The sequence below is a fragment of the Pongo abelii genome, chromosome 15, assembly GCF_028885655.2.
Source record: "Pongo abelii isolate AG06213 chromosome 15, NHGRI_mPonAbe1-v2.0_pri, whole genome shotgun sequence".
NCBI lineage: Eukaryota > Metazoa > Chordata > Mammalia > Primates > Hominidae > Pongo > Pongo abelii.
In genome coordinates, this window is record NC_072000.2 from 24,812,010 (window position 1) to 24,838,964 (window position 26,955).

The window sequence follows — 26,955 nt, forward strand, 5'->3', positions numbered from 1 at the left end:
GTTTTCTCATTTTTAAAATTAGCTAACCAAATGAGTTTAGTAACCTATTAGTAAAATTAGTTTCAGCAAGGATTCCAGCCTCCTTCTCCACTTCCCAATGCCCAAATGCTGAGCTTACATCTTTGATTTGAACTGTAAACTCCTTTTCATCCATGCCTCGGCGAAGTTTGGTGAACTGGGCTGCCGCTGTGCTAACTGCGGATGCTTCCTCCTCTGCCATGGAAGCTGCACTACTACTTCGTGGTGTGGGGACTGGAGAGTCACCATATTCTCCAGGAGTCAATGAGGGACTGTCTAGCAGGTGGTTGCCTGGCCCCGAAATTCCTCCTGTTGCCATTTCCTGGCCCCTACGGCTAGAAGGCCACTTCCCTGAGAGTACAGCCTGGCAGACGAGGTCAACACGGTTTATCAGGACACGATCCTGAATGGGGAAAGAAAGAAATACCATTTGAAGAGTCCAAGTACGAGCTGTGTGATCCTGTGATACTCAATAGTGCCATCACTACCAGGATGGGTAAAAATCATAAGGCAGAAAAGAGGAACTTAATACTATTAAGATTCCTAAGTTGACTGGGAAGTTTCCTGGAAAAAAAAAAAAACAAAACATGCAGCAATAAACACAATTTTAAAAAACCAGAACCATATGTTCCTTTTTCCCTGGATATAATGTTACACTGTATTTCTGGACTCTACATGTCCAGGGATGAGGCTGTTTGTTACCTTGGGCCACTCAGAGGCTCTTTGTCTTTCCTGCAGTAGCAGAAGCTCAGGGGTCATTTGTTCTCCATCTTCATTTGGGAATCCATCTTGGGACATAGTGAGGGACAGGAGACTCTCTTCATCATAGAGCTTTGAGCGGGACTGGTCAGCTGGTAAGAGATCCCATAGAATGTATTGAGAAAAGATATAAGAATAATGTCATATGGTAATGGTATTATATGGGCTTTGAATAAAGGTCCAAAGAATGGCACTCTTTTGACATTTTATCAAATCAAAATCCAAATCTCTCTCAAGAGGATGCATTTAGAAAAGGGAAAGAGAAGAGAGGGGGAAATAGGGAAGAGGGCCAACAGCCTGTCACATGCACTCACTTAGCTTCTCTTCCTTCTCATCCTCACTCTCATCAGTGCTGGAGCTGGAGCTGGAAGAGGATGAGGAAGAAGAAGATGATGGTGACAGCTTGCTCAAGTCCAGCTCAGAGTCCGAATCATCCTCATCCTCCAGTTTGACTGGTGGAACACTCCGGGAAACCAGAGGGGTAGTATCAGAGGGGGATACTCGCATCTCATAGTCTTGTGGGGTTGGTCGGCTCCTGGCCACCACCTCATGCTCTAGCTTTAAAGTCAGACTCTCCAGACTGGGGACCTGGGTAGCTGTCTCCTCGGGTGACTTTTCAACAGAAGCATCTGGGCGCAGGGGCAATGGTGAGGCAGTGCGTGAGGTATACTGCTGGTGCAGCAGTGGAGTAGAGCAGCGTGACAAGGATGGAGCTGGTGCTCCTGCTTGATGGTTCTGCATATAATTCATACGGGCAGCCAGAAAAGAGAAGTCTGGGTCCTGCATGATGTTGCAGTCTGTTTGGCTCACCCCATGGCGGGCTGCCCCTCTTAGAAGCTCCCCATCATGCCGAATAGGCTCCCACCATTTGGGCAATTCAGGACCAGGAGGCTGACACAATGCCAGCCGATCTTCCAAAAGGGGGTGGCATAAAACTTGTTCGCGTAAGCGCCGAAGCAATTCTATACGGTAGAGAGTCCGTGAGGCTCTCTCCTCAGTGATGGGCTCAATGAAGAGATTAGGGTCTGGGGGTTCTGCAAGAGACAGGAGTAGAAGAAATCAACAGAGTTGCTTCTGTTCGCATTCACCCCCACCCACTCTGCAATCTTGCTTACCATCTCCAGCTGCTGGGGGAAGGCGGCATACTTGGCGGCACATGGCCACAAAGCCATGGAAGTACTTGGTAAGGCTTTCATCTGTCTTTTTGTCTAGTCGAGCAAAAGTGCGGAAGCGATCCCAATGGAACTGCATCGTGTCAGGGTCATATTCCACACCAAACGTAGACACCACTCGATAAAAATCTGTTTGTTCACGCCTTGTCCATCTACAAAAGGAAAAGTAGGGCAACAATAATCAGAAGAACACATCAGAAGAACACAAGAAAACTGGTTATTTTTTAATGTGTTTTAGAATATCTGAAAACACAAAAATTGAAAGTAGACGCAAAAAAAAAAAAAGGCCCAGAAGAGGTAGTGAGAGGTACTCTGTAATGAGTAAGAATTACAGAGCCAAGGGGGAAAAAGACACAAATATCAATGAAAATGTCTACACAGGAGACCTACCTGAGAGTTAATGATTACTGCATACAAGTGAGGTTTTAATTTCTACAGGTTTAACTACCCAAGGCAGAAAAGATGGTCCCTCTGTAGAGAATTCCAAATAAATCCTTCCTGAGATGGCTTTCAGTATAGGGACCATAACTGAAAACATAGATCAGCACAAGTTCCCAGCTATATTTTACCGTTGTTGTTTCTCCCGCCGTGCAATTTCTTTCAGCTTGAAGGCTGCTTCACAACGCCGTCTTCGCCGGTCCCCACGTTCTGCAGCCTCTATCTTCATCTGTTCTCTCTTGTAGCTGCGCTGATATGCTGTCACGAGACGCCGAAGCCTAGCTGTTAGGGCAGAGCCTGGAGGCCAGAACAAATGGCCTGGCTGTTGGGTCACCTGGGCTGTGGAAAACAAAGTAGAATGAATAGGAAGTATAACAAGGGTAGTAGAGGCAATACTAGTATTTTAACCCACCCAAAGGCAAAGCTCTTAGAAATCCCAGATAGGACAGAATTCAGTGAATAATTCCCCAACCCACCACCCCACACAGAATTATACTAGTTGACCTAGAAGTTTACCTTCATCTCCATCAATCACTGAGATCTCCTCATCCATCATCATCAAGGGATCACCCTAGAGAAGGAGATCCACCCAATAGGATGGAGCGGGGAGGGAAAGGGGGGGAAGTTGGCACTCTGAAATCACTTTCTTGTGTGTGTCCTTCTATGGCACCAAGGGATCAAGAAAAACTTCTAAAGAAATATATCCCCACAAAAACTTGGAAACAATCAACTAAAAGAACAAGAAAGTAGAACCTGAAAGGTGAGTTCCTATTAATGACTCGCAGATAATAGAAGTCAGGAATTTATCAGTCAAATAATATCTTTCAGTGTCCAGCTCCTCCACAAAGTTATCCCTGATCTCCCCTGACTGGCATTACAGTCCTTTCCATTAATACTTTCTGTTCTCAAATGGTATAATTCATTTTCCATTTTGTATTATAAATTAACCAATATATTTCAAGATTCAGAGAATGGTTGAAGACTTAAAACTATTTAGTAATAGAAAAAAGTGAGACTCAAATGAGAATTCCTTACCTCATCATCTTGGTCCTTTGGGGGACCTTGGAGTGGTTTATATTCAGGATCTTCACAATCTTTATCAAAGTCAACCCTAAAATTATGCAGAGGCACAACAAAATGTTAATAATGTATCTTCTATCACTAAGGGGACCTAGGATGAAGACCCAGCCACACATATATCCAGCATGAAATAATCTTTACTAGTATTATTTTTGAGATAGGATCTCACTCTGTTGCCCAGGCTGGAGTGTCATGGCCCTATCACAGCTCACCATAGCCTCAACCTCCTGGACTCAAGCGATCCTCCTCCCTCAGCCTCCTGAGTAGCTGGGACTACAGGTGTGTGCCACCACACCCGGCTAATTTTTATATTTTTTGTAGAAGCGGGGTTTTACCATATTGCCCAGGCTCATCTCAAATTCCTGGGCTCAAATGATTCACACGCCTTGGCATCCCAAAGTGCTGGGATTACAGGAGTTGAGCCACCGCGCCTGGTCTTATTTTTATTTTTATATATATATTCTTTGAGACAGAGTCTCACTCTGTAGGCCAGGCTGGATTCCAGCGGCACGATCTCAGCTCACTGCAACCTGTGCCTCCTGGGTTCAAGTGAGTCTCCTGCCTCAGCCTGCTGAGTAGCTGGGATCTACAGGTGCCCACCACCATGCCAGGCTAATTTTTGTATTTTTAGTAGAGATGGGGTTTCACCATGTTGCTCAGGTTGGTCTCAAACTCTTGCGCTCAAGTGATCCCATCCTGGACTAGTCCTTTATTTATTTATTATTTTTTTTTTTGAGATGGAGTCTTGTTCCATTACCTGGAGTGCAGTAGTGCCATCTTGGCTCACGGCAACCTCTGCCTCCTGGGTTCAAGTGTTTCTCCTGCCTCAGCCTCCCGAGTAGCTGGGATTACAGGCATGCGCCACCACTCCTGGCTAATTTTTTTGTATTTTTAGTAGAGACGGGGTTTCACCTTATTTGCCATGCTGGTCTCGAACTGATGACCTTGTGATCCACCCACTGTGGCCTCCCAAAGGGCTGGGATTACAGGCATGAGCCACAGTGCCTGGCCCAGTATTTAATTTGGTGTTTACAGGAATGGCAGGCCAGGTGCAAAACTTTGGGTCAGTCTGGTATAGCATCCAATGGAATAAAAATAATTACAAGAAGTTGACAATGTACCATTCATAATTGCTTGAATTTGAAACACTTTGATCAACACAGTTCCTTTTTCTTGACTTTTACTATGTAATTCTTCCTCCTACCCAACTATTTACTTTTTATTATTTCATTTGTATGGTTCATGCTTTTTTGTTTTTATTACTTTGTTCTTCTGAGCAGACAGGTGGCATAAACGATTTGCAATGAATAAATAACCCAATTTCCTTTGAGGGTCCTACACTAGGCAAACTGAGGGTGTGATCATCAAAGAGAAATTTCTCAGTCATGATGGAATGGGGAGGTATTCATTAATTAAGCCAACTGTTTCACATGCCCCTCAGATCTTCATGTGAGAAGTTTTGTTAAACTCACTGGCACCCAAACCAGGGCAACACTGCCCTACCTGGTGGCTCAGTATTAGCATGGCAACTCATCACTGGGACATGTTTTCAGGCAAAATAATACCTTTATGTGTCAGGTACCATTGGGAGGTGATAAACCAGGGCTGAAAGTGCCTAAGGCTCTTCCATAGAAGCAACATATGAGAGCTGCTGGCTGTTATCTTTCAAGAGACCAGTTAAACTCTCAGCTACTGTAGCTGTACAGAAGAGTGTTGTAAACCAAACCAAACAGAACATCAAATAAGCCATTTACAAGTGACATTCATTTTCACCCTCAGATGTTATCTTATGGCAACATGTGGTTTATGCAGTTTATGGAGTCCTTTCTGCTGGTCCTATTTTTGCTAAGGATCTATCACTTTTGAGTATAATTACAATTAAGAATCCCATTGGGTTCAGTCAAGGCTAGAGTTATCTCACGGCACAAGTTAGAGTTTTAAAAGAATAAATACTAATGCTCACCCTTCTACTATGTCAGAGAAGTTATCCAACACTCGATGTTCTGCTGCAATTGCTTTGTCATCTGGTCGGCCAGCCTTTTCTAGGAAACATAAGGCTGGGTCTGCCCTCATGGTATTATATTTCTCATAGCCTAGAAGAAAAAGGGTCATAGTTGAAGAAAATGAGAGATTTGTTTTGCCTTTATGCTTACTTTATATGCTGCTGGAATAATTAGAATATGTTCTATATTGCTCATAATGGAAAACACAGTTAGAATGTTATTTTGGACAACTACTGGGTTTATTACTATATTTAACATTTTTATAGCAATTTAGAATCATGAAGAGTTTTTAACTAGTGATTGATAGCCTTAGGCTCCCAAAGTGCTGGGATTCCAGGTGTGAGCCACTATGCCTTGCCTGCAGTTTTATTTATTTTTATTTATTTATTTATTTATTTTTTGAGATGGAATCTCACTCTGTCGCCCAGGCTGGAGTGCAGTGGTGTGATCTCGGCTCACTGCAAGCTCTGCCTTCCAGGTTCACGCCATTCTCCTGCCTCAGCCTCCTGAGTAGCTGGGACTACAGGTGCCCACCACCACGCTCAGCTAATTTTTTATATTTTTTAGTAGAGCCAGGGTTTCACCATGTTAGCCAGGATAGTCTTGATCGCCTGATCTGCCCACCTTGGCCAGTGCTGGGATTACAGGCATGAGCCACCACGCCTGGCACCTGCAGTTTTATTTATCCCATTAAATGTCTCAAAAAAGATGTAGATTAAGTGCCATTACTTTTATTTTATAGGAAAAAAAAAAGTATTCTTTTAAAAAAAAGACATTCTAATTCACAAAGTCACTTGGCTGAAAGTTAACGCTTACTGCTTTTAGTGCCTGGGATTTGGCATTAGGCAAAACTGCTATAAGAGTAAGGAAATATTCTTACCCCCACTGCATTTTTGTTTTGGCTAGTCAGTCTCCCTTCTTATACTCTACTCTTATTTCACTCAAAAACTGCTGCTCATACCTATATCAGAGTGACTGCTGAACATGTAGACAAATGGGAGGGACATGTACAAAAACAGAAGATTTTCAGCTCTTTCTCTTCAGTGAGGCAGCCAAGCTGACATAGAGATGCAGATCTCTGTAAAGACCCTCACAGGCAAAACCATCACCCTTGAGGTCCTGCCAAGTGACACCAGTGAAAATGTCAAAGCCAAGATCCACGACAAGGAGGGCATCCCACCTGACCAGCAGCATCTGATATTTGTGAACAAACAGTTGGAGGATGGCCACACTCTTTCAGACTATAACATCCAGAAAGAGTCCACCCTGCAGGTGGTGCTTTGCCTCTGAGGTGACATTATCGAGCTTTCCCTCTGCCTACTCACCCAGAAATACAACTGCGACAAGATGATCTACTGCAATTGTTATGCTAGTGCGCATCCAGAGGAAAGTCATATAAATTAAGTGTGATTATTATTAACAATAGTTGGGGTATATTACCTGTCCTGATTCATGGGACCCTAACCATAGCATACAGTGCAGTAACACACTGCTAACAGTGATTAGAGAACAGATGGGAGGCTCCCTACCTTGAGATTTACCTATCCATCTGGCCCTTCTTGAACATTTATTTATAGGAACTAACTGCTCTGCTCTGGATATTTAAGAACTACTTTCCTGCTCAAATTTATTGAAGATCAATCAGATAACTCAGTTATTTCTCAGGAGCATTTTGCTAAATGTTCCATCCGTGAACATAAATCTTCAGTAGGAAAGGAGTAGAATAGGAGAAGGTACATACCATGTTTAAAGACTCCAATGAGCAGTGACTTGTCAGCCTCACTGTCCCACCAAGTTGTTGGAACCTCCAGTTGATCCACTACTGGGAACCATATGTCAATCTCACTAAAGGTATAAGAGGGCAGAGTCAGCACAGAAATGCAGGAAATTAAAAGTGAGAATCCTTGCAAAGGTTATTATAGGTATCTTCCAGTATCCATTAATTTAAATACTCATGCATCTACCCTATTTCCTCCCACTAGTGTCAAGTATAGGATTAAAGACCTGATATATAGATTTAAATTATCAGGTATCCCAAAGATAGCATAAAATGAAATAAGCAAACCAATCTTTCCTCAAATAAGGTAGGGCATAAATCAAAAAAATATAGCAGAATTTTACCTGGCAATCGCACCCCCTAACACCTTTTCTGCTTGGTCTCCAATAACCTCCTGCCTCAGGTAGTATAGCATTCGTACCCGCAACAGCACCCTACAAAGGACAGAGGAAGAGCTGGCTCAGTAACAGTGTAGAAGTTTGAGGTGGAAAATGTCTGCTAATTCTATGCTTACTTGTTACACTGATGTTTCAAGTGCTTCTTATAACTTTCATCTTGGAACAAAGTGTCAGGGTTATATTTCCGGATCCAATCTGCCTTATGTATATCAAAAGTGCTTTGTGACTTTACTTTTTTTCCTTTGCGTCCACGAGGCACAGGGATAGATAGACCTGGGAAAGGGGAGACATCAAAGACTTGGATTGAGAAAAACCCTTGGACCTCAAAAGGATTAGATTAACTTATAGAAAAACATAAAGTAAAGAGTTGATAACTACCTGAATGATTCTGCAATTCTTTTGTCTTGCCATTTTCAGCTGGGCTAATCAAGTCCCAGATGAAGCCTTTAATATTTTCATCCCCACGGTAGTGTAGAAGACAGTACACGAGAATGGCCCGACAAATGGTCTCCACATCTCGTTCAGTCATACGTCGCTTGAAGCGTCCGTGAGATAAAATATCTCGCCATCGTCCCCAACTAAAAAACAGAAAACTATATTAACATTTTTCTGAGAAATGATAGTCCCTTGCCCCTCAGAATCATGTCTCTGAAAAGGTGTGAAACAAAGATCTTAAAAAACATGGTAACAGAATAAACAGAACAAACTCCCTCCAAGGCAAATATTTTTTCACCTTATCCCTTCTTTGATCATAGCCCCCAATTTGAAAGGCAAACCGAGAGTATCTATCAGGACAGAGATGCACTATGCACTACGTCTAATTGTAAGTTGGGGTCTTACCCATATACCAGGAGATGCTTTTCCACCCGAAAGCAGTCAGTGCGCCCATAGGCATGATGACGGTCATGTCTGCGGGAGCGTGGCCGCTCGTCATCCTCACTTTCCAAATCAGAGAATTCCACCAGGTCATCATCTTTCAGAGTGCTAAAGTGGCGCGTTTGTTTTCGTACTCTAGGTGTGTCAATTACCAAATTATTCTATGAAGAGAACAGAAGGAGAAGTAATTCTCTTCCTGATTTGCTCATGGGAAAAGAATAAGACAATTATGGATTACAATAACATTGGATGTAACATGTGTAGATACTCAGATATTTTTTTAAATGACATATAGAATAATCTACAGAAAGCAAAATTATTCAGAAAACAACTACTTTTCTGGGGCCTCCTAGGTAGAAAGTATCCACAACAGCCCTCGTATACAATACACCAGCATAAACCACAATTAGCATCAAATAATCAGAGTAGCTGTAAAGACTCCTGAAAGTAGTGTGGTCTTCTGCGATACCTCCTCCCTAAAAGAAGAAGAAACTCACCTTGCTGTTGAGCAGATCCATGTCTAGGTCAGCCTTTTTGGCCCACTTTTGCCAAAAGTTGGGGTCATCCAAAGAAATATCTGTCCTGTTTTCAGAAGCAACAAAGCTTGCCTAGAGAAAAACAAATGCAGAGGTAAAGCTGACTTTTTTTTTTAAGTGGTGCAAAATCAGCAATTATGTTTTAAAAACATTTCTTTTTGAGACACAGTCTTGCTCTGTCGCCCAGGCTGGAGTACAGTGGCACGATCTCAGCTCACCGCAACCTCCACCTCCCGGGTTCAAGTGATTCTCCTGCCTCAGCCTCCCGAGTAGCTGGGACTACAGGCGCAAGCCACTATTCCTGGCTAATTTTTGTATTTTTGGTAGAGACGAGGTTTCACCATGTTGGGCAGGCTGGGTCTCGAACTCCTGACCTCAAGTGATCTGCCCGCCTCAGCCTCCCAAAGTGCTGGGAATATAGGCATGAGCCACCATCCCCAGCATAAAAACATAATTAAATCCTAGAGATTCAGGTCTCTATCTGTGTTTTTCTAGCCTCTGGCATAGACAGAACATGCCTTAGCAAAGGTGGACCCTTTTCCTTCAGATTCAATGGTGATGGTTGTAGTTCGTCTTAACAAGATCTGGTCGATGTCCTCTTCACAAAACTTGGAGCCTTCATCATCTTCCTCCATGATGGCTGCATATGCTCCTTTTCTTAAAAGATCCTCAATCTCCTTCTTAGAGAACTGTTGGATCTGTAAAAACCAATAGAAAGATGAAAACACTATCAAGAGAATAATATCTAACCATGCCATAATATTTTAGCTATTACATTTTAAGAAATAATAATTAAGAATCCAAACAAGGTAGTCAAATTCCTGTGTACAAATAGCTTTTGTTTCCCTCTGTCACAATGACCTACTACAAACTTATCTATAAACTAAGAAGACTCACTCCAGTAATGTTGCCATCCCGACCACTCATGGATTGAAGCACAGCCTTATCCAATCCCAACTTGAGGCTAGCCTTATCAAACATCTCTCTCTCGTAGGAATTACGAGTGATGAGGCGGTACACCTTCACAGCTTTGCTCTGCCCAATTCGATGACATCGTGCCTGGGCCTGGTTTAAAATAAAAATGAAAGGAAAGGAGAAAGATATCATAAAATTAGCAAGGGAAAGGATACAAAATACCAATTTATGATTCTTTCACCTCTATAGAACAGCCATGAGATCAACTCAAAACCAAGAGTCAATCTCAAGATGAAATTATCACCCCATCATGTAGACCAGGGGTCAGCAAACTAAAGTCTGCGTGGACATCTGTTTTTAAAAATAAAGTTCGATGGGGACACAGGTGGGACCACCCATTCATTTACATATTATCTATGGCTGTTTTTGTGCTACAGGACTTGGAGGTAAGCAGTTGCAACAGAGACTCAATGGCTCACAAAGCCTAAAACATTTACTGTCTTGTCGTTTACAGAAAACATTTGCTGATTCCCTGACCTAACTGCCACCCTCAACTAAGGAAACAATTCCAAACTCTCTGAAAGGTCTTTCTAAAAGATCCTATTCTTGTTGAAAAATCTCCCAAGTTAGGTAGTTAGTCCCTAAGACAATGAATTCCTTTACCTGCAGGTCATTTTGTGGATTCCAGTCTGAATCAAAGATGATGCAGGTATCAGCAGCTGTAAGATTAATACCAAGTCCACCAGCCCGGGTACACAGTAAGAAGACAAAGCGGTCTGAGTCAGGCTTGCTGAAGCGGTCAATGGCAGCCTGTCGAAGGTTGCCTCTAACTCGCCCATCAATACGTTCATATAAGTACCTGTATGGGAATCACAGAAAAAAAATGTAGGTGGCTAAGCAGAAGTGGAGACCAAAACAGCAGGCTAGGATCAATACCAGTACTCCCATATCAAAGCTGGTCAAAAACCCAAGTTGAGAGTGAGAATCTTAAAAACTTCTCTTATTGCAATTGGTGAACTCTGATTAAATCCAGGCCCTCCTACTTTTTGCTGCTTTATGAGGACAGAGTAACCACAGCCTAGGATGACTCTTTTCTTACCTCCTCTGGATTAAATAATCCTCTAGGATGTCTAGGCAGCGTACCATCTGAGAGAAGATGAGAACTTTATGGCCACCAGCTTTCAGTTTTGGAAGCAACTTGTCAATAAGAACCAGTTTGCCAGCCGAACGCACCATGGCCTGTAGGTGGAAGTCATGAGGGATAATATGGCAAGCTTCACGGAATTCTGTTAGGATTTTTTCTTCGGCACCTGCCAAAAGAAAAATCAAATTATGTTGAGATCCAGTGAACCATATTAAGGTTGTAGTCTATTTAACTAAGAAAGCAAAGGGAAAAAAATATAATTTGACTTAAGACCAACATTTCTCACACACAGAATTTCAGCACCAAAAAGTCTTAAATCGGCTGGGTATGGTGGCTCATGCCTGTAATCCCAACACTTTGGGAGGCTGAGGCAGGTGGATCACTTGAGGTCAGGAGTTCGAGACCAGTCTGGCCAACATGGTGAAACCCCATCTCTACTAAAAATACAAAAATTAGTCAGGTCTGGTGGCAGAGGCCTGTAGTTCCAGCTACTTCGGAGGCTGAGGCAGGAGAATCGCTTGAATTCGGGAGGTGGTGGTTGCAGTGAACTGAGATTGTGCCACTGCACTCCAGCCTCGGTGACAGAGCGAGACTCCACCTTAAAAAAAAAAAAAAAAAAAAAAATCAGCCGGGCTCAGTGGTTCACGTCTGTAATCCCAGCACTTTGGGAGGCCGAGGCGGGCAGATCACCTGAGGTCAGAAGTTCGAGACCAGCCTGCCCCATGTGGCGAAACCCTGTCTCTACTAAAAACACAAAAAATTAGCTGGGTGTGGTAGCAGGTGCCTGTAATCCCAGCTACTTGGGAGGGTGAGGCAGGAGAATCGCTTGAACCCGGGAGGCAGAGGTTGCAGTGAGCCGAGATCACATCACTGTACTCCAGCCTGGGCAACAAGAGTGAAACTCCATCTCAAAAAAAAAAAAAAAACTTAAATCATCCTCAGATGTGTCATACAAAATATGCCAAGTAAGGCAGGCCTATGATAACTGGGTTTAAAAAAAGATGTAAATATGTGGACAAGGACTAAGATGGAACACACTATCAGCACCCAAAAGAGACAGAAACAGCAAAATGGAGTGTCAATGAGGACATTTATCCAAGGAACAGAGTAACCTAAGAGTGTTTTATTTGAGACAGGGCTAGCTTCAAACTCATGGGCTCAAGCAATCCTCCTGCCTCAGCCTCCTAAGTAGCTGGGACTACAGGTACATGCCACTGTGTGGCTAATCTGAGTTCTTATTCATGAAATTCTAAACAGCAAATCCTATTTAATCTTGGAGATTATGTAGGATCAAAGGGGTAGAAAGAACTACAGAAAAACATTCCAAATAAGAATTGTTTTTATTTACTTTCTTTGGAGACAGGGTCTCACTCTGTCACCCAGGCTGGAGTGCAGTGGTATGATCTCAGCTCACTGCAACCTCTGCCTTCTGGGTTCAAGCGATCCTCCAAGCTCAGTCTCCAAAGTAGCTAGAAACACAGATGCCTGCCATCACACCTGGCTAATTTTTGTATTTTTTGTAGAGGTGGGATTTCATCATGTTGCCCAGGCTTAGAATCTCTTTTTTAAAAGGAGAACCATTTCCCATTCCTCAGTCTGCACCCCAAATTAGGTTGGATGAGTCAATGCATCCATTGTCCCCAAGGAGAATCATCTGGAAAATAAACACAGGTACTACAGAAGTTCAGGTATATACCAAGCATTCCCTTACCATTGATGAGATATGGGTGGTTGCAGCACTTGCGCAACTCCATCATTGTGTTAAGTAGATTAGGCATGTTGGTATGACCTGCCCCTTTGGAAAGGAAGGAGAAATTCTTCTCCAAAATAGCCCGATAGTATTTCTTCTGGATATTAGTCAGCTCTACTTCAATAATAGTTTCCTGTTTGGGTGCCAAGTTTTTTTCAACATCCTCTTTGAGTCTTCTCAGCATCATTGGCTTAAGAATGGCCTGTAGCTTTTGAACCTGTGGTCCATTACAGAGAGAAAAATAAATCAATAAGATGAGGGCAAACATTCTCACATTATGTAGAAACATGGAAAAATTAGAGTTTTCCACTATCGAAGAAATGTATACTTTGGATGATGCCACAAATGATGTAGGCACAAGGTTATAAGGAGTTCAGAAAGGCCCTTGAGATACCCATGACAACAGATGTCTGCCTTGTACAAACTTCATCTTTTTTGTCCTGAGTTAGTACCTCATCAGATAGATTTCCTACCTGTTCCTCTGTCTTGAGATCCCCAAAGTCCTTGAGAAACTCTGATTCTGAGGGAAATTGTGACGGTTCCAAGAAATGAAGCAAGCTAAACAGTTCTTCTACAGTATTTTGCAATGGTGTTCCTGTGAGTAGCACCTTGTGTTCCTAGAAATGGAGGAAACAAAAGAATAAAATTTAAAAACATGAAGGACTTCTGGGGTTTCCTATCAAGTATATAATCTTTAATGTATATAACCTTTAATTTCTTTTATCTATAAAATGATGAGAATGGACCAGATCACTGGTCCATTAACTTTTCTTCCATTTATCCCCTCTTTTGATAAATACAAAGCATTCAAGAAATCCCTCTGACATTAATGTATTGAAATAACAAATATTATAAGCAAATTAAAAAACAGTAATTCTGATTATGTTTATTCCAATTACATACGTCTCTCCATATTCAACTCCCCACAGATATCCTAAAATCTGCTGTCCTCTATGGAATGTAACTGAGCTGGATTAAATATGGTCATTAATTTGCTGCTGTTCCTCCTAACAAGGTTCACCCCTAGGCTTGCCTTATTACTTGCAAGAACAAGAATGTAGCAGAAGTGACACTGTGTGAGTTTCAGAGCCTATCTCAAAGGTTGCTGTTTCTACTTTTGCCCTCTTGGAATACTGCCCTGAGACTACCACGCAAAGAAGCCCCATCTGGCCTATGGAGGATGAGAGGCCATGTGGAACCCAGGTGCTCCAGATAAAAACCAGCATCAACTGCCAGCTGCAGCAATACTGACTCCAGGCAAGATCATCGTAAGAACCAACTAGCTGAAGTCAGCCTAAGTGGCTGAGCTAGAAGATCATGAAAAATATAGTTGTTGTAGGACCTTAAGTTTTGGAGTATTTTGTTATGCAGTAATAATAGGTAACGAATATAGTTTCCTACCTCCTCTTCTGGTTATCACTAAACTTCCCAATTCTAAAATGTATGACTTTTACATGACTTTCAGGTTACCATTCCCATAGGTCAACCCCACTGTTCAATACCACGATTCAGACTTTTCTTCTCTGCTAAACTAGGGTTATTTTAATACCGCAAGGAATTAAGGTTAATTCCAGGTGTTTCTGCTCACAAGTCAGTGTGGAACTCACCAGGTCCATGTGCTTGAGACTATCAAGCAGCTTGCAATTACGGTTTTTCAGTCGATGGGCTTCATCAATGATAACACAACGCCATTCAATTTCACGAAGCTCAGGACAATCTGACAAAATCATCTCAAAAGTGGTGATCAGAGCGTCAAACTTGTATGCGCCTGGGATGAGGCGTCCCTAAGCATGAAGGCAGCAAAGTCAGAAAAACCAAAAATGTACCTAAATGAGGAGCTCTTCTGAATTACTTGTCTATATTAAGGCATGTTTAATAGGCAATACAAACTGCACCACCACCCACCTCCACCGCTGTTTATCTTCCTGAAAAATAGTGCCATTATCACTGAATGTAAGATACATTGCTTCCTCAACATATTCAGCTTCTTGGGAAAATGACAGACTCATTGAATGAGAGGCTAGACATTTTTTACTCTGCTGTATGCCTAGCTCATGTATCTCTGCCCTAGATCTTTTGTTGATTAACAATGAAATCCACAACTGCTGGACAATGCTGAACCATACAAGATAATAAAAATGAAAATAGCTAATACAGAACATAATATTGGCTGATGTCTAAAAATTGACAAAAGAATGAAATCATTTTAACAAAATTAAAAGCTGCAAAATATGATGAAAAGATTTGATTTGGTAGAAATAAAAAAAGAAAACTAATAATAGCAGAAAAACAATAAAATTCATGTTAATACACGATGGATAATTCCAATTTTGTTTTCAAATTTACATGGAAAAAGGAACTGATCTTTTTTTTTCTTTTTTTGAGACAGTCTCTCAACTCTGTCACCCAGGATGCAGTGCAGTGTGACGATCTCGGCTCACTGCAGCCTTCGCCTCCTGGTTTCAAGCGATTCTCCTGCCTCAGCCTCCTGAGTAGCTGGGATTACAGGTGCCCACCACCACACCTGGCTAATTTTTATATCTTTAGTAGAGATGGAGTTTCACCATGTTAGCCAGGCTGGTCTAGAACTCCCGACCTCAGGTAATAAGCCCACCTCGGCCTCCCGAAGTGCTAGGATTACAGGCATGAGCCACCACGCCCAACCATTTAGAAAAAGAAACTGATCTTGATGAAAATTTCAGTAGACTAAAAAGAGGAAAAGAAATAAGCTCACTACCACACGGATTAAGTGGCTAAAGGAATTTAATTTCTGTAAAATACTGTGATTAAAATTCACTGATGCTGACAAAATTCTACTTAAAATGTGTATGTTCATAAATAAAACCAGAACTTCTACCAGATCAAATGTCTACTAGGTAAAAAAAATAGCAAAGTCAAAAAAATGCCCTGCACACTGCTATACAAAAATGCCTTAAACCACAGGCATTTTTGCATAGGCATATTGAAGACTTTCAATAAAAGTCTTCTATTCATATATAGCCCCTAAAATACCAGGTACTTTGGCCAACTTTCTCTAAGCCATAGTATTTCCAAGACATGCAACTCACCCGTGAATCTTTGCAGTACATTTCATACTGTTGAATCATCTGCCTGCTGGCCAGACTGCCATGGTACACAATAGTGTTCATTTCTGTCCATGTATTAAATTCTCGCTCCCAGTTAGTAATTGTGGACAGTGGGGCAATGACCAAGAAGGGACCATGGATGCCCACATTATATACTTCCTGCAAGAAGGCAATGGACTGAATAGTTTTGCCCAATCCCATCTCATCAGCCAGGATGCAGTTCTGCCTGCAGATTCACCATGGGAAAAAAAAAATGTTAAAAGATACTATCTTTAAAAAAAATAGAGTATGTAGGAAGAAATTGTTTCAACAGAAAACAAATAAAAATAATCCCAGAACTAAGCTTACATCTTATGGGCCCATTCTTTCCTTTACCTGTTATACCAATTAAAGAGCAGCCAATTGACCCCTTCCAACTGATATTCCCGTAGCTGGTTTCTGTTTTTATATTCATGTGATAGCTCCAATTTCTTCCAGGCACTTGCCTGCGGACGATTCTAAAAAACAAGACGTTTGAATAAATGGAGTGGAGACATTACCAAAAGGTAAGACTTACGAGGTAAGCTCTAATAGTTAAAATCAATTCAAAACAACATTGTTTGGATTAAAACATGTCAAATATATTTAAATTCATGAGTTCATAACGTTACTTTATGGGTCCATAATGATCACAAATAGCTGACAACATCACAAAACACAACCTGACGGAAGTACACACCACCATCTATGAAGCAGTTACTGGCTTCCCTCTCTCATCTGATCAAGCCTGTAGAACAGTGATGTCTAACAGAGCTTTCTACAACGTTAAAAATCAAAAAACAAACAAAAAAACATGGCTAGTGGCTACTGTACTAGACAGCACAGCTCTAAAATGTTTTATTGGACAGTGTAGCTCTAAATCTAAGCATTCATGTGAAATATCAGGGACAGAGAACATGTAAAAAAGTACCAAGGGTAATCAGCAAACTTCAGCCTATGGAAAATCCGACAAAACAAATCACCTGATTTCTTCATGAGAAAATTATAAGGGAGGGAGAGGATGAGATTAAGGGGGAGCTTAAAAGAAACTTGAGACATATTAACTGATAGCAATATATGGACCTTACTGAGAACCAAATTTAAATGATTTAACAAAAATTAGAACACAATCAGGGAAATGTATGCAATGATTGGTACCAATGACTTGATGATATTAAAGAATGATTAAATTTTTTAGGTGTAATAATGGTATTATTTCTTTTAGGCAAAAACACTGTAATATTTACAGATGAAATAAATGAATCTGGGATTTGATTTAAAATAACCTGGGAAACAGGAATTAATGGGTAGGAAAATATATGACACAAGACTGGATATGTACTGATAATTGTTACGTGGGTGATGGGTACATTATACCATTTCTTCGATTTTTAGATGTTTGAAATTTCCATAATAAAAAGCTAGAACAACAAAAAATTTCATAGGGGAAAAAAATTTAATCATTTCTTACGTAGGCCTTTATACTCTAATGCAAATGTACTTACCACCCTTTTGAGTTCTGGGTGCCTTGACTGAATCCGTTTAAATTCTCGAATCTTGCCCTCATCAACATCTTCTTTTAGCTCCCATGTGCTATCCTCATAGGGCAGAGAGCACCATTTCACTAGGTAGTAAATAACGGGCTAGGAGAGAAGAAACCAAAGCCTTAAGAAACTGATTCTGTGTTCTCTGCTCCGGTTAAAGAATAAAAATTTGATTGTAAAATCAGGTCACAAAGTATCAGTACCTAGAAGCTGTTGAAAAAGGCCAAACACACCGACCAAAAGTTCACCTTCTGATGCGCTATATGGCTTTGATCATTCTTCAAAGCAATTTATCAGAATCTGTTCTAAAAGGAAAATTTCTACCCACTAGTTTCTAGAACACTAAGCACTAAAACATGCTCATCAACTAAACAGATGAAAAAAAAGACTAATCTTTTCCTATACCATGTTGAAATTAAAAGATATGTTTCTGTGCCATACTATTCTCCTGGAGCCAAATTTGACACAGTGGCAACTAGGCTACCTTTAGGATGAGGACTATCAGTTTATACTGGCTTCTGGGCCCCTAGAGCTCATTGCAGATGCACCTCAAGAGCACTTACACGGTGATAAAGAAATGTCCTTGTGAGCCCCAGGAAGCTAGCAGCTAACAAGAGGTTATCACCAGAAAGAGGTACTAAGAGTAAAGAAGGAAGAGAAAATGCTAAAAAGTTCAACTACAGTAAGTACTAGTTTATGTAGGTATTCCACTGAAAGTGAAGGGGCAGTGACCAATGGTAAATGGCTCCTATTTTCACTATTCAAGATGATCACTGCACTTACTGCATCTCCATTTTTGGTTTATGAAGTATAAAGCAAGGATTAGATTGGGCCTAGTGTAATCAACAAGAATCTCTATCAATTCATAGAAAACTTAAAATAGCCAACAAAATATGTGAAAGTGCCTCAACGTAGTCACAGATCTCGAATCTCTGGAATTGATCAAGCTGCTTGCTCTTTTACCTTTTTCTTTATCATAGTAACTCAGGTCACTCTCTATATAAAGCCATTTGTCCAGGTCACACATTTCCAGCATAATATCTATTGTAATATTTATTTCCACCATTAGGTAATATAAAATGGATGACAAACTTATTTTGCAGAGGGGGGAAAAATGGGTATATAGAATAGTATTAGCCAATACTGGGAGCATAAATTATAGTATTAGAGTATGAAAATATTATCATCTGTCATGTCATTTGCAAGACATTCCAAAGGGGCCTAACTAAAGGCCAATTGCTTTTAGAAGGGTAGGTATGATAAAAAGCATAAGACTGTCAAGGTTGGAAAGGCTGAGATCCTGAAAAATGATGAGAATTTAAGAGTAGCTAACAACCTGCTCTAAAACCCGGCCCATTCTCCACTCAACTCACACAAACAAACACACAATACTACCACCCCAACTTCAAAAGCAGAATACGTTATGTGAAGCATGCTTGTTAGGATTTAAAGACAATGAATTACACCGCATCCTGGATATCTAAGATTCTGAGGCTCTGAGTGAACCTGAAGACTTATAAAGTAGAATAAACTTCGGAATTTTATAGAGGAAAGAATTTAACTCAGAGGTCCTGTTAGAATGATGTATGGGAGGATCAAGTCACTTGAAAAAGTCATGAAAAAGCCCAGCTCACCCACTGAACACTAACATCTTAAAAAGGTTCTGCTGTTCTCTACTGGTCACTGTATAAAGTGTCAGATGTGATAAAAATTTTCTTTATGATCCTGCTAAGCTAAACCAAAAAGTGCTACTGGAAGTAAAAATAAAGTGACAAATTCTAAGAAAATGATGGTTTATAGCCTAAAAAAAATTAGAAGTAAATTTAAAAGAAAGCTGAATTCACTGGTGGCTAAGACCTAGATGACCATTTGAAAATGAAAAAGGTGCCAGGCGTAGGTGGCTCACGCCCGTAATCCCAGCACTTTGGGAGGCCAAGGCAGGGAGATCACTTGAGGTCAGGAGTTCGAGACTAGCCTGGCCAACATGGTGAAACCCCGTCTGTACTAAAAATTTAAAAACTAGCCAGGCATGATGGCACGCGCTTGCAGTCCCAGCTACTCAGGAGGCTGAGGCACGAGAATTGCTTGAATCTGGGAGGCGGAGGTTGCAATGAGCCAAGATCACACCATTGCATCCCAACCTGGGTGACAGAGTGAAGATGGTCCCAAAAAAAACCAAAAAAAAGAAAAAGAAAAAAGAGAAAAATAAACTAATTAAAATACAGATTCAAATATACATCTGCTTTTTTGTTTGTTTTTTTGAGACGGAGTCTCACTCTGTTGCCCAGGATGGAGTGCAATGGCGTGATCTTGGCTCTCCACAACTTTTGCCTCCCGGGTTCAAGTGATTCTCCTGCCTCAGCCTCCCAAGTAGCTGGGACTATAGGCGCGTGCCACCACACCCGGCTAATTTTTGTATTTTTAATAGAGACGGGGTTTCACTATGTTGGCCAAGCTGGTCTCAAACTCCCAACCTTGTGATCTGCCCACCTCAGCCTCCCAAAGTGCTGGGATTACAGGTGTGGGCCACCGCGCCTGGCCAGAAGATCTGTTTTAATGACAAATGAAGAGACATTTAACTAATGGTGAGTTCAGGAAGTAGCCCATCCTCAAGAACATGATTTGTAGAAAGCTAGGAGCGAGCCTGTAGAAGTATTTTTATATTCATAAATTTAGGAATTTGTGAAGTATCCCTTTCCTCTGCCCAACACCCCACCTCCAACTGTATGTCAAGAGTCTCCCATTTAAAATATGAGGAAAAATGAGACCAAGATGAATGACTTTTCAGTACTTAGCTTCTACATGTTTGACTTTACAGAAATCTTTCCTTTTAGCATCTCTCCCTACTCCCTTACCTCCCATTATCTTTCAAAGGATTCCACGAAAAATTTAGAAATACCTTTTCAGTCCAAGGGATTTTGCATCCATACCCGAAAAATAAAGGATTGGCAAACCCACCAGCAGAAATCTAAGAGGATGTTCACGTTACTCACCTCCCCATTGTCCTTGTCAATACTGTGAGACTCATCCAATATCCTATCCACCTCTACGTAGTCTGGATTAAAGGGCTCTTCATCCTAGATGAGTTATGAAACCAAACAATAAGACCAAAAGATCACTGTCCAGTAAACCCACTCCTCTACCTCACCTTTAGCAGATAATCCTACTTCAAAATTTTTAAAGAAATCAGAAGCTATCCAATGGGCATTCTCCTTTCTCATAACATCAAATCCTATGAATTTACCAGGGTCTATACCTGACTTCTCACCTGCTACCAGTGAGTGTCTCTTTCTAACAGAGGTCCTTCTCTCCATATATGCTCTGGTGTTCATTGCTTCTTGTATTCTTAGGAATCCCTCTACCGAGTCATTGCTATAAATACACGTATATGTTCCATATTTCACATTTTAAAATAAGACCTCTTTTGATTCTACATCTCCCGCAACTATTTTTCTACTCTGCTTTATACCTAAACCTTTTTTTTTTTTTTTTTTTTTTTTTTTTTTTTGAGGTACAGCCTTGCTCTGTCGTCCAGGCTGGAGTGCAGTAGAGTGATCTTGGCTCACTGCAACCTCCACCTCCTACATTCAAGTGATTCTCCTGCTTCAGCTTCCCGAGTAGCTGGGATTACAGGCGCCTGCCACTACGCCTGGCTAATTTTTGTATTTTTAGTAGAGACGGGGTTTCACCGTGTTGGCCATGCTAGTCTCAAACTCCTGACCTCAAGTGATCTGCCTGCCTTGGCCTCCTGAAGTGCTGGGATTACAAGCATGAGCCACTGTGCCCGGCCCCATACCTAAACTTTTTCAAGGGTTTAAACACATGCTATTTCCATTCCTTCATTTCTTTCACTTGTCCATCCATTCCACTTTTTCTTCTACTTGCAACATACAACCAAAACTACTCTTATCAAGGATGAACGCCGCAAATATAACAGACATATTTCTTCAGTCATCTTGCTCCAGCGTTTAGGGATAAACCTGGATATTGGAAATTAAAGCTCCTTTATCCCTATTTCTAATCACACTGGATTAGAAACTTGAGAAAATAAATGTTCTTTCTTAATAATAGGTCTACAGAAACCATCAATAGCTAAAGAAAGACAGACGAAGAATGCCTCAAGTGGACCAGCAGTCAGTGTATCATCAGTTTTGAAAATACTTCATGTGCATTGAGGAAATCAATTTCAAAATACCCTATAACTAATAAATGAACCATATTTAAACCTAAGAAAACAATGCAAGGGCAGTTAAGTAAGGGAAGTCAATGACCAAAATTGAAAGTTTACACCCATATATAGAAACCAATTACAAGTATTTTGAAGAATCAGCCAAGGCTGACAACCCCAGTAATTTGTGCTTCTATGAAAGAAATGACAGGCAATACCTATTCCTAATTACCTCGTGGAAGAAGTGTCTCATCTGAGCCATTTTGGTTTTGAAGCGCTTTAATTTTTGATGTATCCTCTTATCCTTCTCTAGTTGGGAGATAGTAGCCCATTCACAATGCAGATAGGAGCTAAGGGGGATGGAAAAATCCAGTCATGGTGCAAGTAAAAGAAGGTGGCAGGCTACTGTCTGAAATTTTGGGATTAGTCAGAAGCGGACATAACAAATATAGGCTCAAATTGGGAGACAGTCTCTTAGGTCAGTGCTTCTGAAACTCTAATTTGTATACAAACCACCTGGTATGGGATGTGCTTGAAAGCCCACATTTCTAAAAAGCACCCAAGTAATGCTAACTCTGCTGATCCATGGGCCATATTTTGAGTAGCAAGATCTTAGTGCTAAACTAAGGTAAAGAGAATCACAAGACATTTTATCAGGAACCACCCTCACCCCACTTACCTACAAGGAAATAATAAGAGTCATGTCAATTACTGAATTTCTCTCTGAATAGCCATTTTTCCCCATTAAAAACAGCAATCTGGGCTACAAGACTATAAAAAAGGGACACATTCCCACCCAGGATACCCAGGAGAACTTTTTACCACCCTGTGGAATTTGGGGTGACAAGCTTTTTGCACAGAGCACGTACTAGTTCTTGTACTTGACAAAGAATTCTTCTGCTTCAGTATATTGTCCAGAAGGGAGCTAAGAAAAAAGAAATAAATTAGTCACTAGTCCCTTATTTGTAAAAGAATGAACTTTTTAATTTTAACCACACATTGCAGAACTTCATACCAATAATCTCTGAATATATTAATAACTCAGAGATTAAGGAACTAGTCTGGTACTTCAATAATAGAGGCCTGATAGCTGGAAAAAGTAAGCCTTTACCCACTCTAAACAGGTAAGTAAAAGAAGCACCAGTAAAGCACTTCCTGTTTTCTAGCTAACTTTCCTCCATCATCTCTCAAAACTACACCCTAGTAATATATCTGACATCCAAAGGTGCTCATTAAATAAAGCCTGTGAACATAGCATTACGGGTTAATATTAAGATAGAGAAAAGCCAGGCGCAGTGGTGCACAATGGTAGTCCCAGATACTCAGGAGGCTGAGGCAGAAGAATAGCTCAAGCCCAGAAGTTCATAGTGTGCTACGATCACATCTATGAATAGCCACTGCACTTTAGCCTGGGTAACATAGTTAGTTAGACTCTATTTAAAAAAAAAAAACAAAAAAAAAAACTGTCTATTTAAAAAAAAAAAAAAAAAAAAATAATAATAATAAAAAGACCTCACCTCCTTCTTCACAATCCGCATAGAAAGCACTTTGTCTACAATGGCTGCATCTTCTTCACTGGGATTCTCCTGCAGCAAAAGATGCAGTCAGTCAACAGATGACTGTGACCAGCAAGGCAATCCTCTGAAATCACTTGAGTTTACAGCTTACCACAAAGAACTGCATGGATGGCAAAGTCTCGCCATCTGGTTCTTGCACTGGTTCAGGGAGGATAGGCTCAGGTTTTATTGGACCAGTTACATCCACTTCTTCTTCTTCTTCATCATCTGTGATCTTTATATCCAGGTCCTCTGTATATTTTTTTCGCTTAACTTGGCGGTTTGAGCGTCTCTTCTGTAGAGCAAAAAGTAGTTAGAGTGACTAGTTAGGTCTCTCACAGAGAAGACTTTTAAAATTATTTGCTCATGGTCATGTACTTAGATTTTACTCCAAAATTTTCATGAAAAATCAGACCAAAAGATGATAAGGAGATTATTTGTCAAACAATGTGATTATGCTATGTATTGACCATATATCAATTTGCTTAACTGCTTTATGAAAGGCCAAGAATCCACTGAGAAAAACCTGTCCACTAGTGGCAAGAAGCTCTGGGAAATCAAAACTGGATTCTCAGGCTGCAGGGTGCAATATAATTCACACTAGAAGCAACTTGTTAGTGCAAAAATGCAAGAATATTTTATTTCCATTTTTTGCTTTTTTGTCTTAGTTCTAAAGGTTTTTTTGTTTTAATAAACAGAATCTACTGTATGTACTATTCTGCCACTTACTTTTTTACTTAATGATATTTCCTGGAAATGTTTTCCATATACATTTTTTATTTACCTTATTCTTTCAAGTGGCTGAATTAAACATTTTCTAATTAAGTAATTTAAGCAACACTTCCAGCTCATGATAAAAAACTGGGAAGGAGGTTTGGTACAGTGGCTCATGCCTGTAATACCAGCACTGTGGGAGGCCGAGGCAGGCAGATCACCTGAGGTCGGGAGTTTGAGACCAGCCTGGCCAACATGGTGAAACCCCATCTCTGCTAAAAATACAAAAATTAGCCGGGCCTTATTTTTCAATTATTATTATCTCTCTGGAAAACCTCAAAGGATCAAATGAAAGAACTACTGAAACTAGTAAACTTGAATGGTATAAAACTAATTCTTAAAAAATCAATAGCATTTCTACATATAATCAACCAGAAAATATAATAAAAGATCCCAGTTATGAAAACACAAAGATTAATTATCTACGAAACTAAATTGGCTGGGAGTGGTGGCTCACACCTGTAATCCTAGCACTTTGGGAGACCGAGGTGGGTGGATCACCTGAGGTCAAGAGTTTGAGACCAGCCTGGTCAACATGGTGAAACTCTGCTAAAAATACAAAAATTAGCCGGGACTGGTGGCGGATGCCTGTAGTCCCAGCTACTCAGGAGGCTGAGGCAGGAGAATCGCTTGAACCCAGGGGCTGGAGGTTGCAGTGAGCAAACTTCATTGTATAAAATTAATTTTATACCAATACAAATATAATTTTATATTTAAAAATGTTATATTTTTGTTTCACCCAATAGACTGTCAAAAATCAGCAAGTTTGATCAAAATATTTTAAAGTAAGAATTCATACATTTTTGGTGAGAATACACATAGGCACTACTTCCATGAAGAAAAATTTGGCAACACCCTTTGAACCTATCAATTCCACTTCAAAGATACTATCCTATAAATCTGCATATGTGCACAAATCTCTGGAGCATTACTTGTGGGAGTAGGAGACCAGAAAAAACCTAAAGGCCCATCAACAGGGGATTGGTTCAATAAATTATGCTATAGCCTTAAAACTGAATCATACTATAGAACTATTAAAAAAGAGTACAGGCTGGGTGCAGTGGCTCACACCTGTAATCGTAGCACTTTGGGACTCAGGTGGCAGGATCACTCGAGCCCAGGCGTTCAAGACCAGCCTGGGCAACAGAGTGAGACCCTGTCTCTATTTTATAAAAAATATAAAAATAGCCGGGCACGGTGGCTCACGCCTGTAATCCCATCACTTTGGGAGGCCGAGGCAGGCGGATCACGAGGTCAGGAGATCGAGACCATCCTGGCTAACACGGTGAAATCCTGTCTCTACTAAAATACAAAAAATTAGCCAGGTGTGGTGGCGGGCGCCTGTAGTCCCAGCTACTCGGGAGGCTGAGGCAGGAGAATGGCGAGAACCTGGGAGGCGGAGCTTGCAGTGAGCTGAGATCGCGCCACTGCACTCCAGCCTGGGAGACACAGTGAGACTCTGTCTCAAAAAAAAATATATATATATATATTATATATATATATAGACATACATACATACATACATTAAAAAGAATGGGGTAGACTTATAATACCAAATGTTGAAGATGTGTATCAACTGGAACTCTACTGGTGAAGTATAAAATGACATAATCACTTTAGAAAACTTAACAGATTCCTACAAAGTCACGTTTGTATATTCATAAAGTCAAATATTACTGAAGAAAAAAATAAACTACTCATTTATTTAGCATGGATGAATTATCAAAAACATTATGCCTTTCTCATTGATGTGTGGGCAGAAGAAAAAGAACGACAAAAAATTATGCTGAAAGAAGTGAGACCCAAAAGTACATACTGTATGATACTACTTAAAGTTCAAGGCCGGGCATGGTGAATCACACCTGTAATCCCAGCACTTTGGAAGGCCAAGGCGGGCAGATCATTTGAGGTCAGGAGTTCAAGACCAGCCTGTCCAACATGGTGAAACACTGTCTCTACTAAAAATACAAAAAAATGAGATGGGCATGGTGGCGTGCACCTGTAATCCCAGCTACTCGGGAGGCTGAGGCACGAGGATCACTTGAATACAGGAGGCCGAGGTTGTAGTGAGCCAAGATCACACCACTGCACTCTAGCCTGGGTGAGAGTGAGACCCTGTCTCAAAAAATAAATAAAATAGCCAGGCGCGGTGGCCCACGCCTGTAATCCCAGCACTTTGGGAGGCCAAGGCGGGCATATCACAAGGTCAGGAGATCGAGACCATCCTGGCTAACACGGTGAAACCCCGTCTCCACTAAAAATATAAAAAAATTAGCTGGGCGTGGTGGCAGGCGCCTGTAGTCCCAGCTACTCAGAAGGCTGAGGCAAGAGAATGGTATGAACCCAGGAGGCGGAGCTTGCAGTGATCAGAGATCGCACCACTGCACTCCAGTCCAGCCTGGGCGACACAGGGAGACTCCGTCTCAAAAAAAAAATAAATAAATAATAAATAAATAAATAAATAAATAAATGAAGTTCAAAAATAGGCTAAGTTAATCTATGGTAAGAGAGAGCAGAACAGCAGTTAGTTGCCTATGCCCTGGAGTGAGGAACTGGATTGACTACAAGGGAGTTCAGGGGAGCTTACTGGGGTGAAGGAAACATTTTCTTCACTTGGTGAAGTAACTTGGATACATTTGTCAAAACTATACAAATAAAATTTGTGCATATTTTATGATATGTATATTCTACTTCGTTTTAAAAAGTCTGGGAGGATAAATAAACTAAATTATTTCTAGAGAATAACAATTTCTAGAAGATACTTTCTACTTTTTACTTTATATATTTCTGGATGACTTGATTTTTACCACATCCATCATATAGTATTCTTAAAATGACCTTTTTAAAAAAAAAATTTAGGAAACACTTAAACAAGTACTTAGATTTGCTTTAAAATAATCTAGGGTGGGCCGGGAGCGGTGGCTCATGTCTCTAATCCTAGCA

At 40.7% G+C, this 26,955-nt stretch overlaps 1 protein-coding gene and 1 non-coding gene across 26 annotated transcripts in view; both read right to left on the reverse strand.

Moving 5' to 3' along the window:
- CHD8 (chromodomain helicase DNA binding protein 8) overlaps positions 1-26,955 on the reverse strand; it is a 70,837-nt gene that overhangs the window by 8,569 nt on the left and 35,313 nt on the right. For 15 of the 25 annotated variants that reach the window (XM_063715481.1, XM_063715472.1, XM_063715496.1 and 12 more), the window contains 29 exons: positions 23,351-23,533; positions 23,200-23,268; positions 22,552-22,607; positions 21,915-22,032; positions 20,508-20,591; positions 17,476-17,613; positions 16,328-16,449; positions 15,935-16,178; positions 14,474-14,650; positions 13,340-13,483; positions 12,828-13,083; positions 11,072-11,282; positions 10,636-10,831; positions 9,955-10,122; positions 9,576-9,755; positions 9,019-9,129; positions 8,486-8,682; positions 8,024-8,223; positions 7,762-7,942; positions 7,592-7,681; positions 7,212-7,315; positions 5,431-5,560; positions 3,423-3,498; positions 2,904-2,958; positions 2,519-2,726; positions 1,893-2,101; positions 1,092-1,811; positions 721-869; positions 119-421 (listed from right to left, as the gene is read on the reverse strand). In XM_063715481.1, the coding sequence (XP_063571551.1) occupies positions 119-421; positions 721-869; positions 1,092-1,811; positions 1,893-2,101; positions 2,519-2,726; positions 2,904-2,958; positions 3,423-3,498; positions 5,431-5,560; positions 7,212-7,315; positions 7,592-7,681; positions 7,762-7,942; positions 8,024-8,223; positions 8,486-8,682; positions 9,019-9,129; positions 9,576-9,755; positions 9,955-10,122; positions 10,636-10,831; positions 11,072-11,282; positions 12,828-13,083; positions 13,340-13,483; positions 14,474-14,650; positions 15,935-16,178; positions 16,328-16,449; positions 17,476-17,613; positions 20,508-20,591; positions 21,915-22,032; positions 22,552-22,607; positions 23,200-23,268; positions 23,351-23,533 (5,079 nt within the window). The remainder of the gene's footprint in view (positions 1-118; positions 422-720; positions 870-1,091; positions 1,812-1,892; positions 2,102-2,518; positions 2,727-2,903; positions 2,959-3,422; positions 3,499-5,430; positions 5,561-7,211; positions 7,316-7,591; positions 7,682-7,761; positions 7,943-8,023; positions 8,224-8,485; positions 8,683-9,018; positions 9,130-9,575; positions 9,756-9,954; positions 10,123-10,635; positions 10,832-11,071; positions 11,283-12,827; positions 13,084-13,339; positions 13,484-14,473; positions 14,651-15,934; positions 16,179-16,327; positions 16,450-17,475; positions 17,614-20,507; positions 20,592-21,914; positions 22,033-22,551; positions 22,608-23,199; positions 23,269-23,350; positions 23,534-26,955) is intronic. The other 10 variants (XM_063715482.1, XM_063715478.1, XM_063715490.1 and 7 more) reach the window with 1 other exon arrangement.
- LOC134760157 (small nucleolar RNA U6-53/MBII-28) lies at positions 4,900-5,009 on the reverse strand. Its single transcript, XR_010137087.1, has one exon. It is a non-coding gene; the product is annotated as a small nucleolar RNA U6-53/MBII-28 (small nucleolar RNA).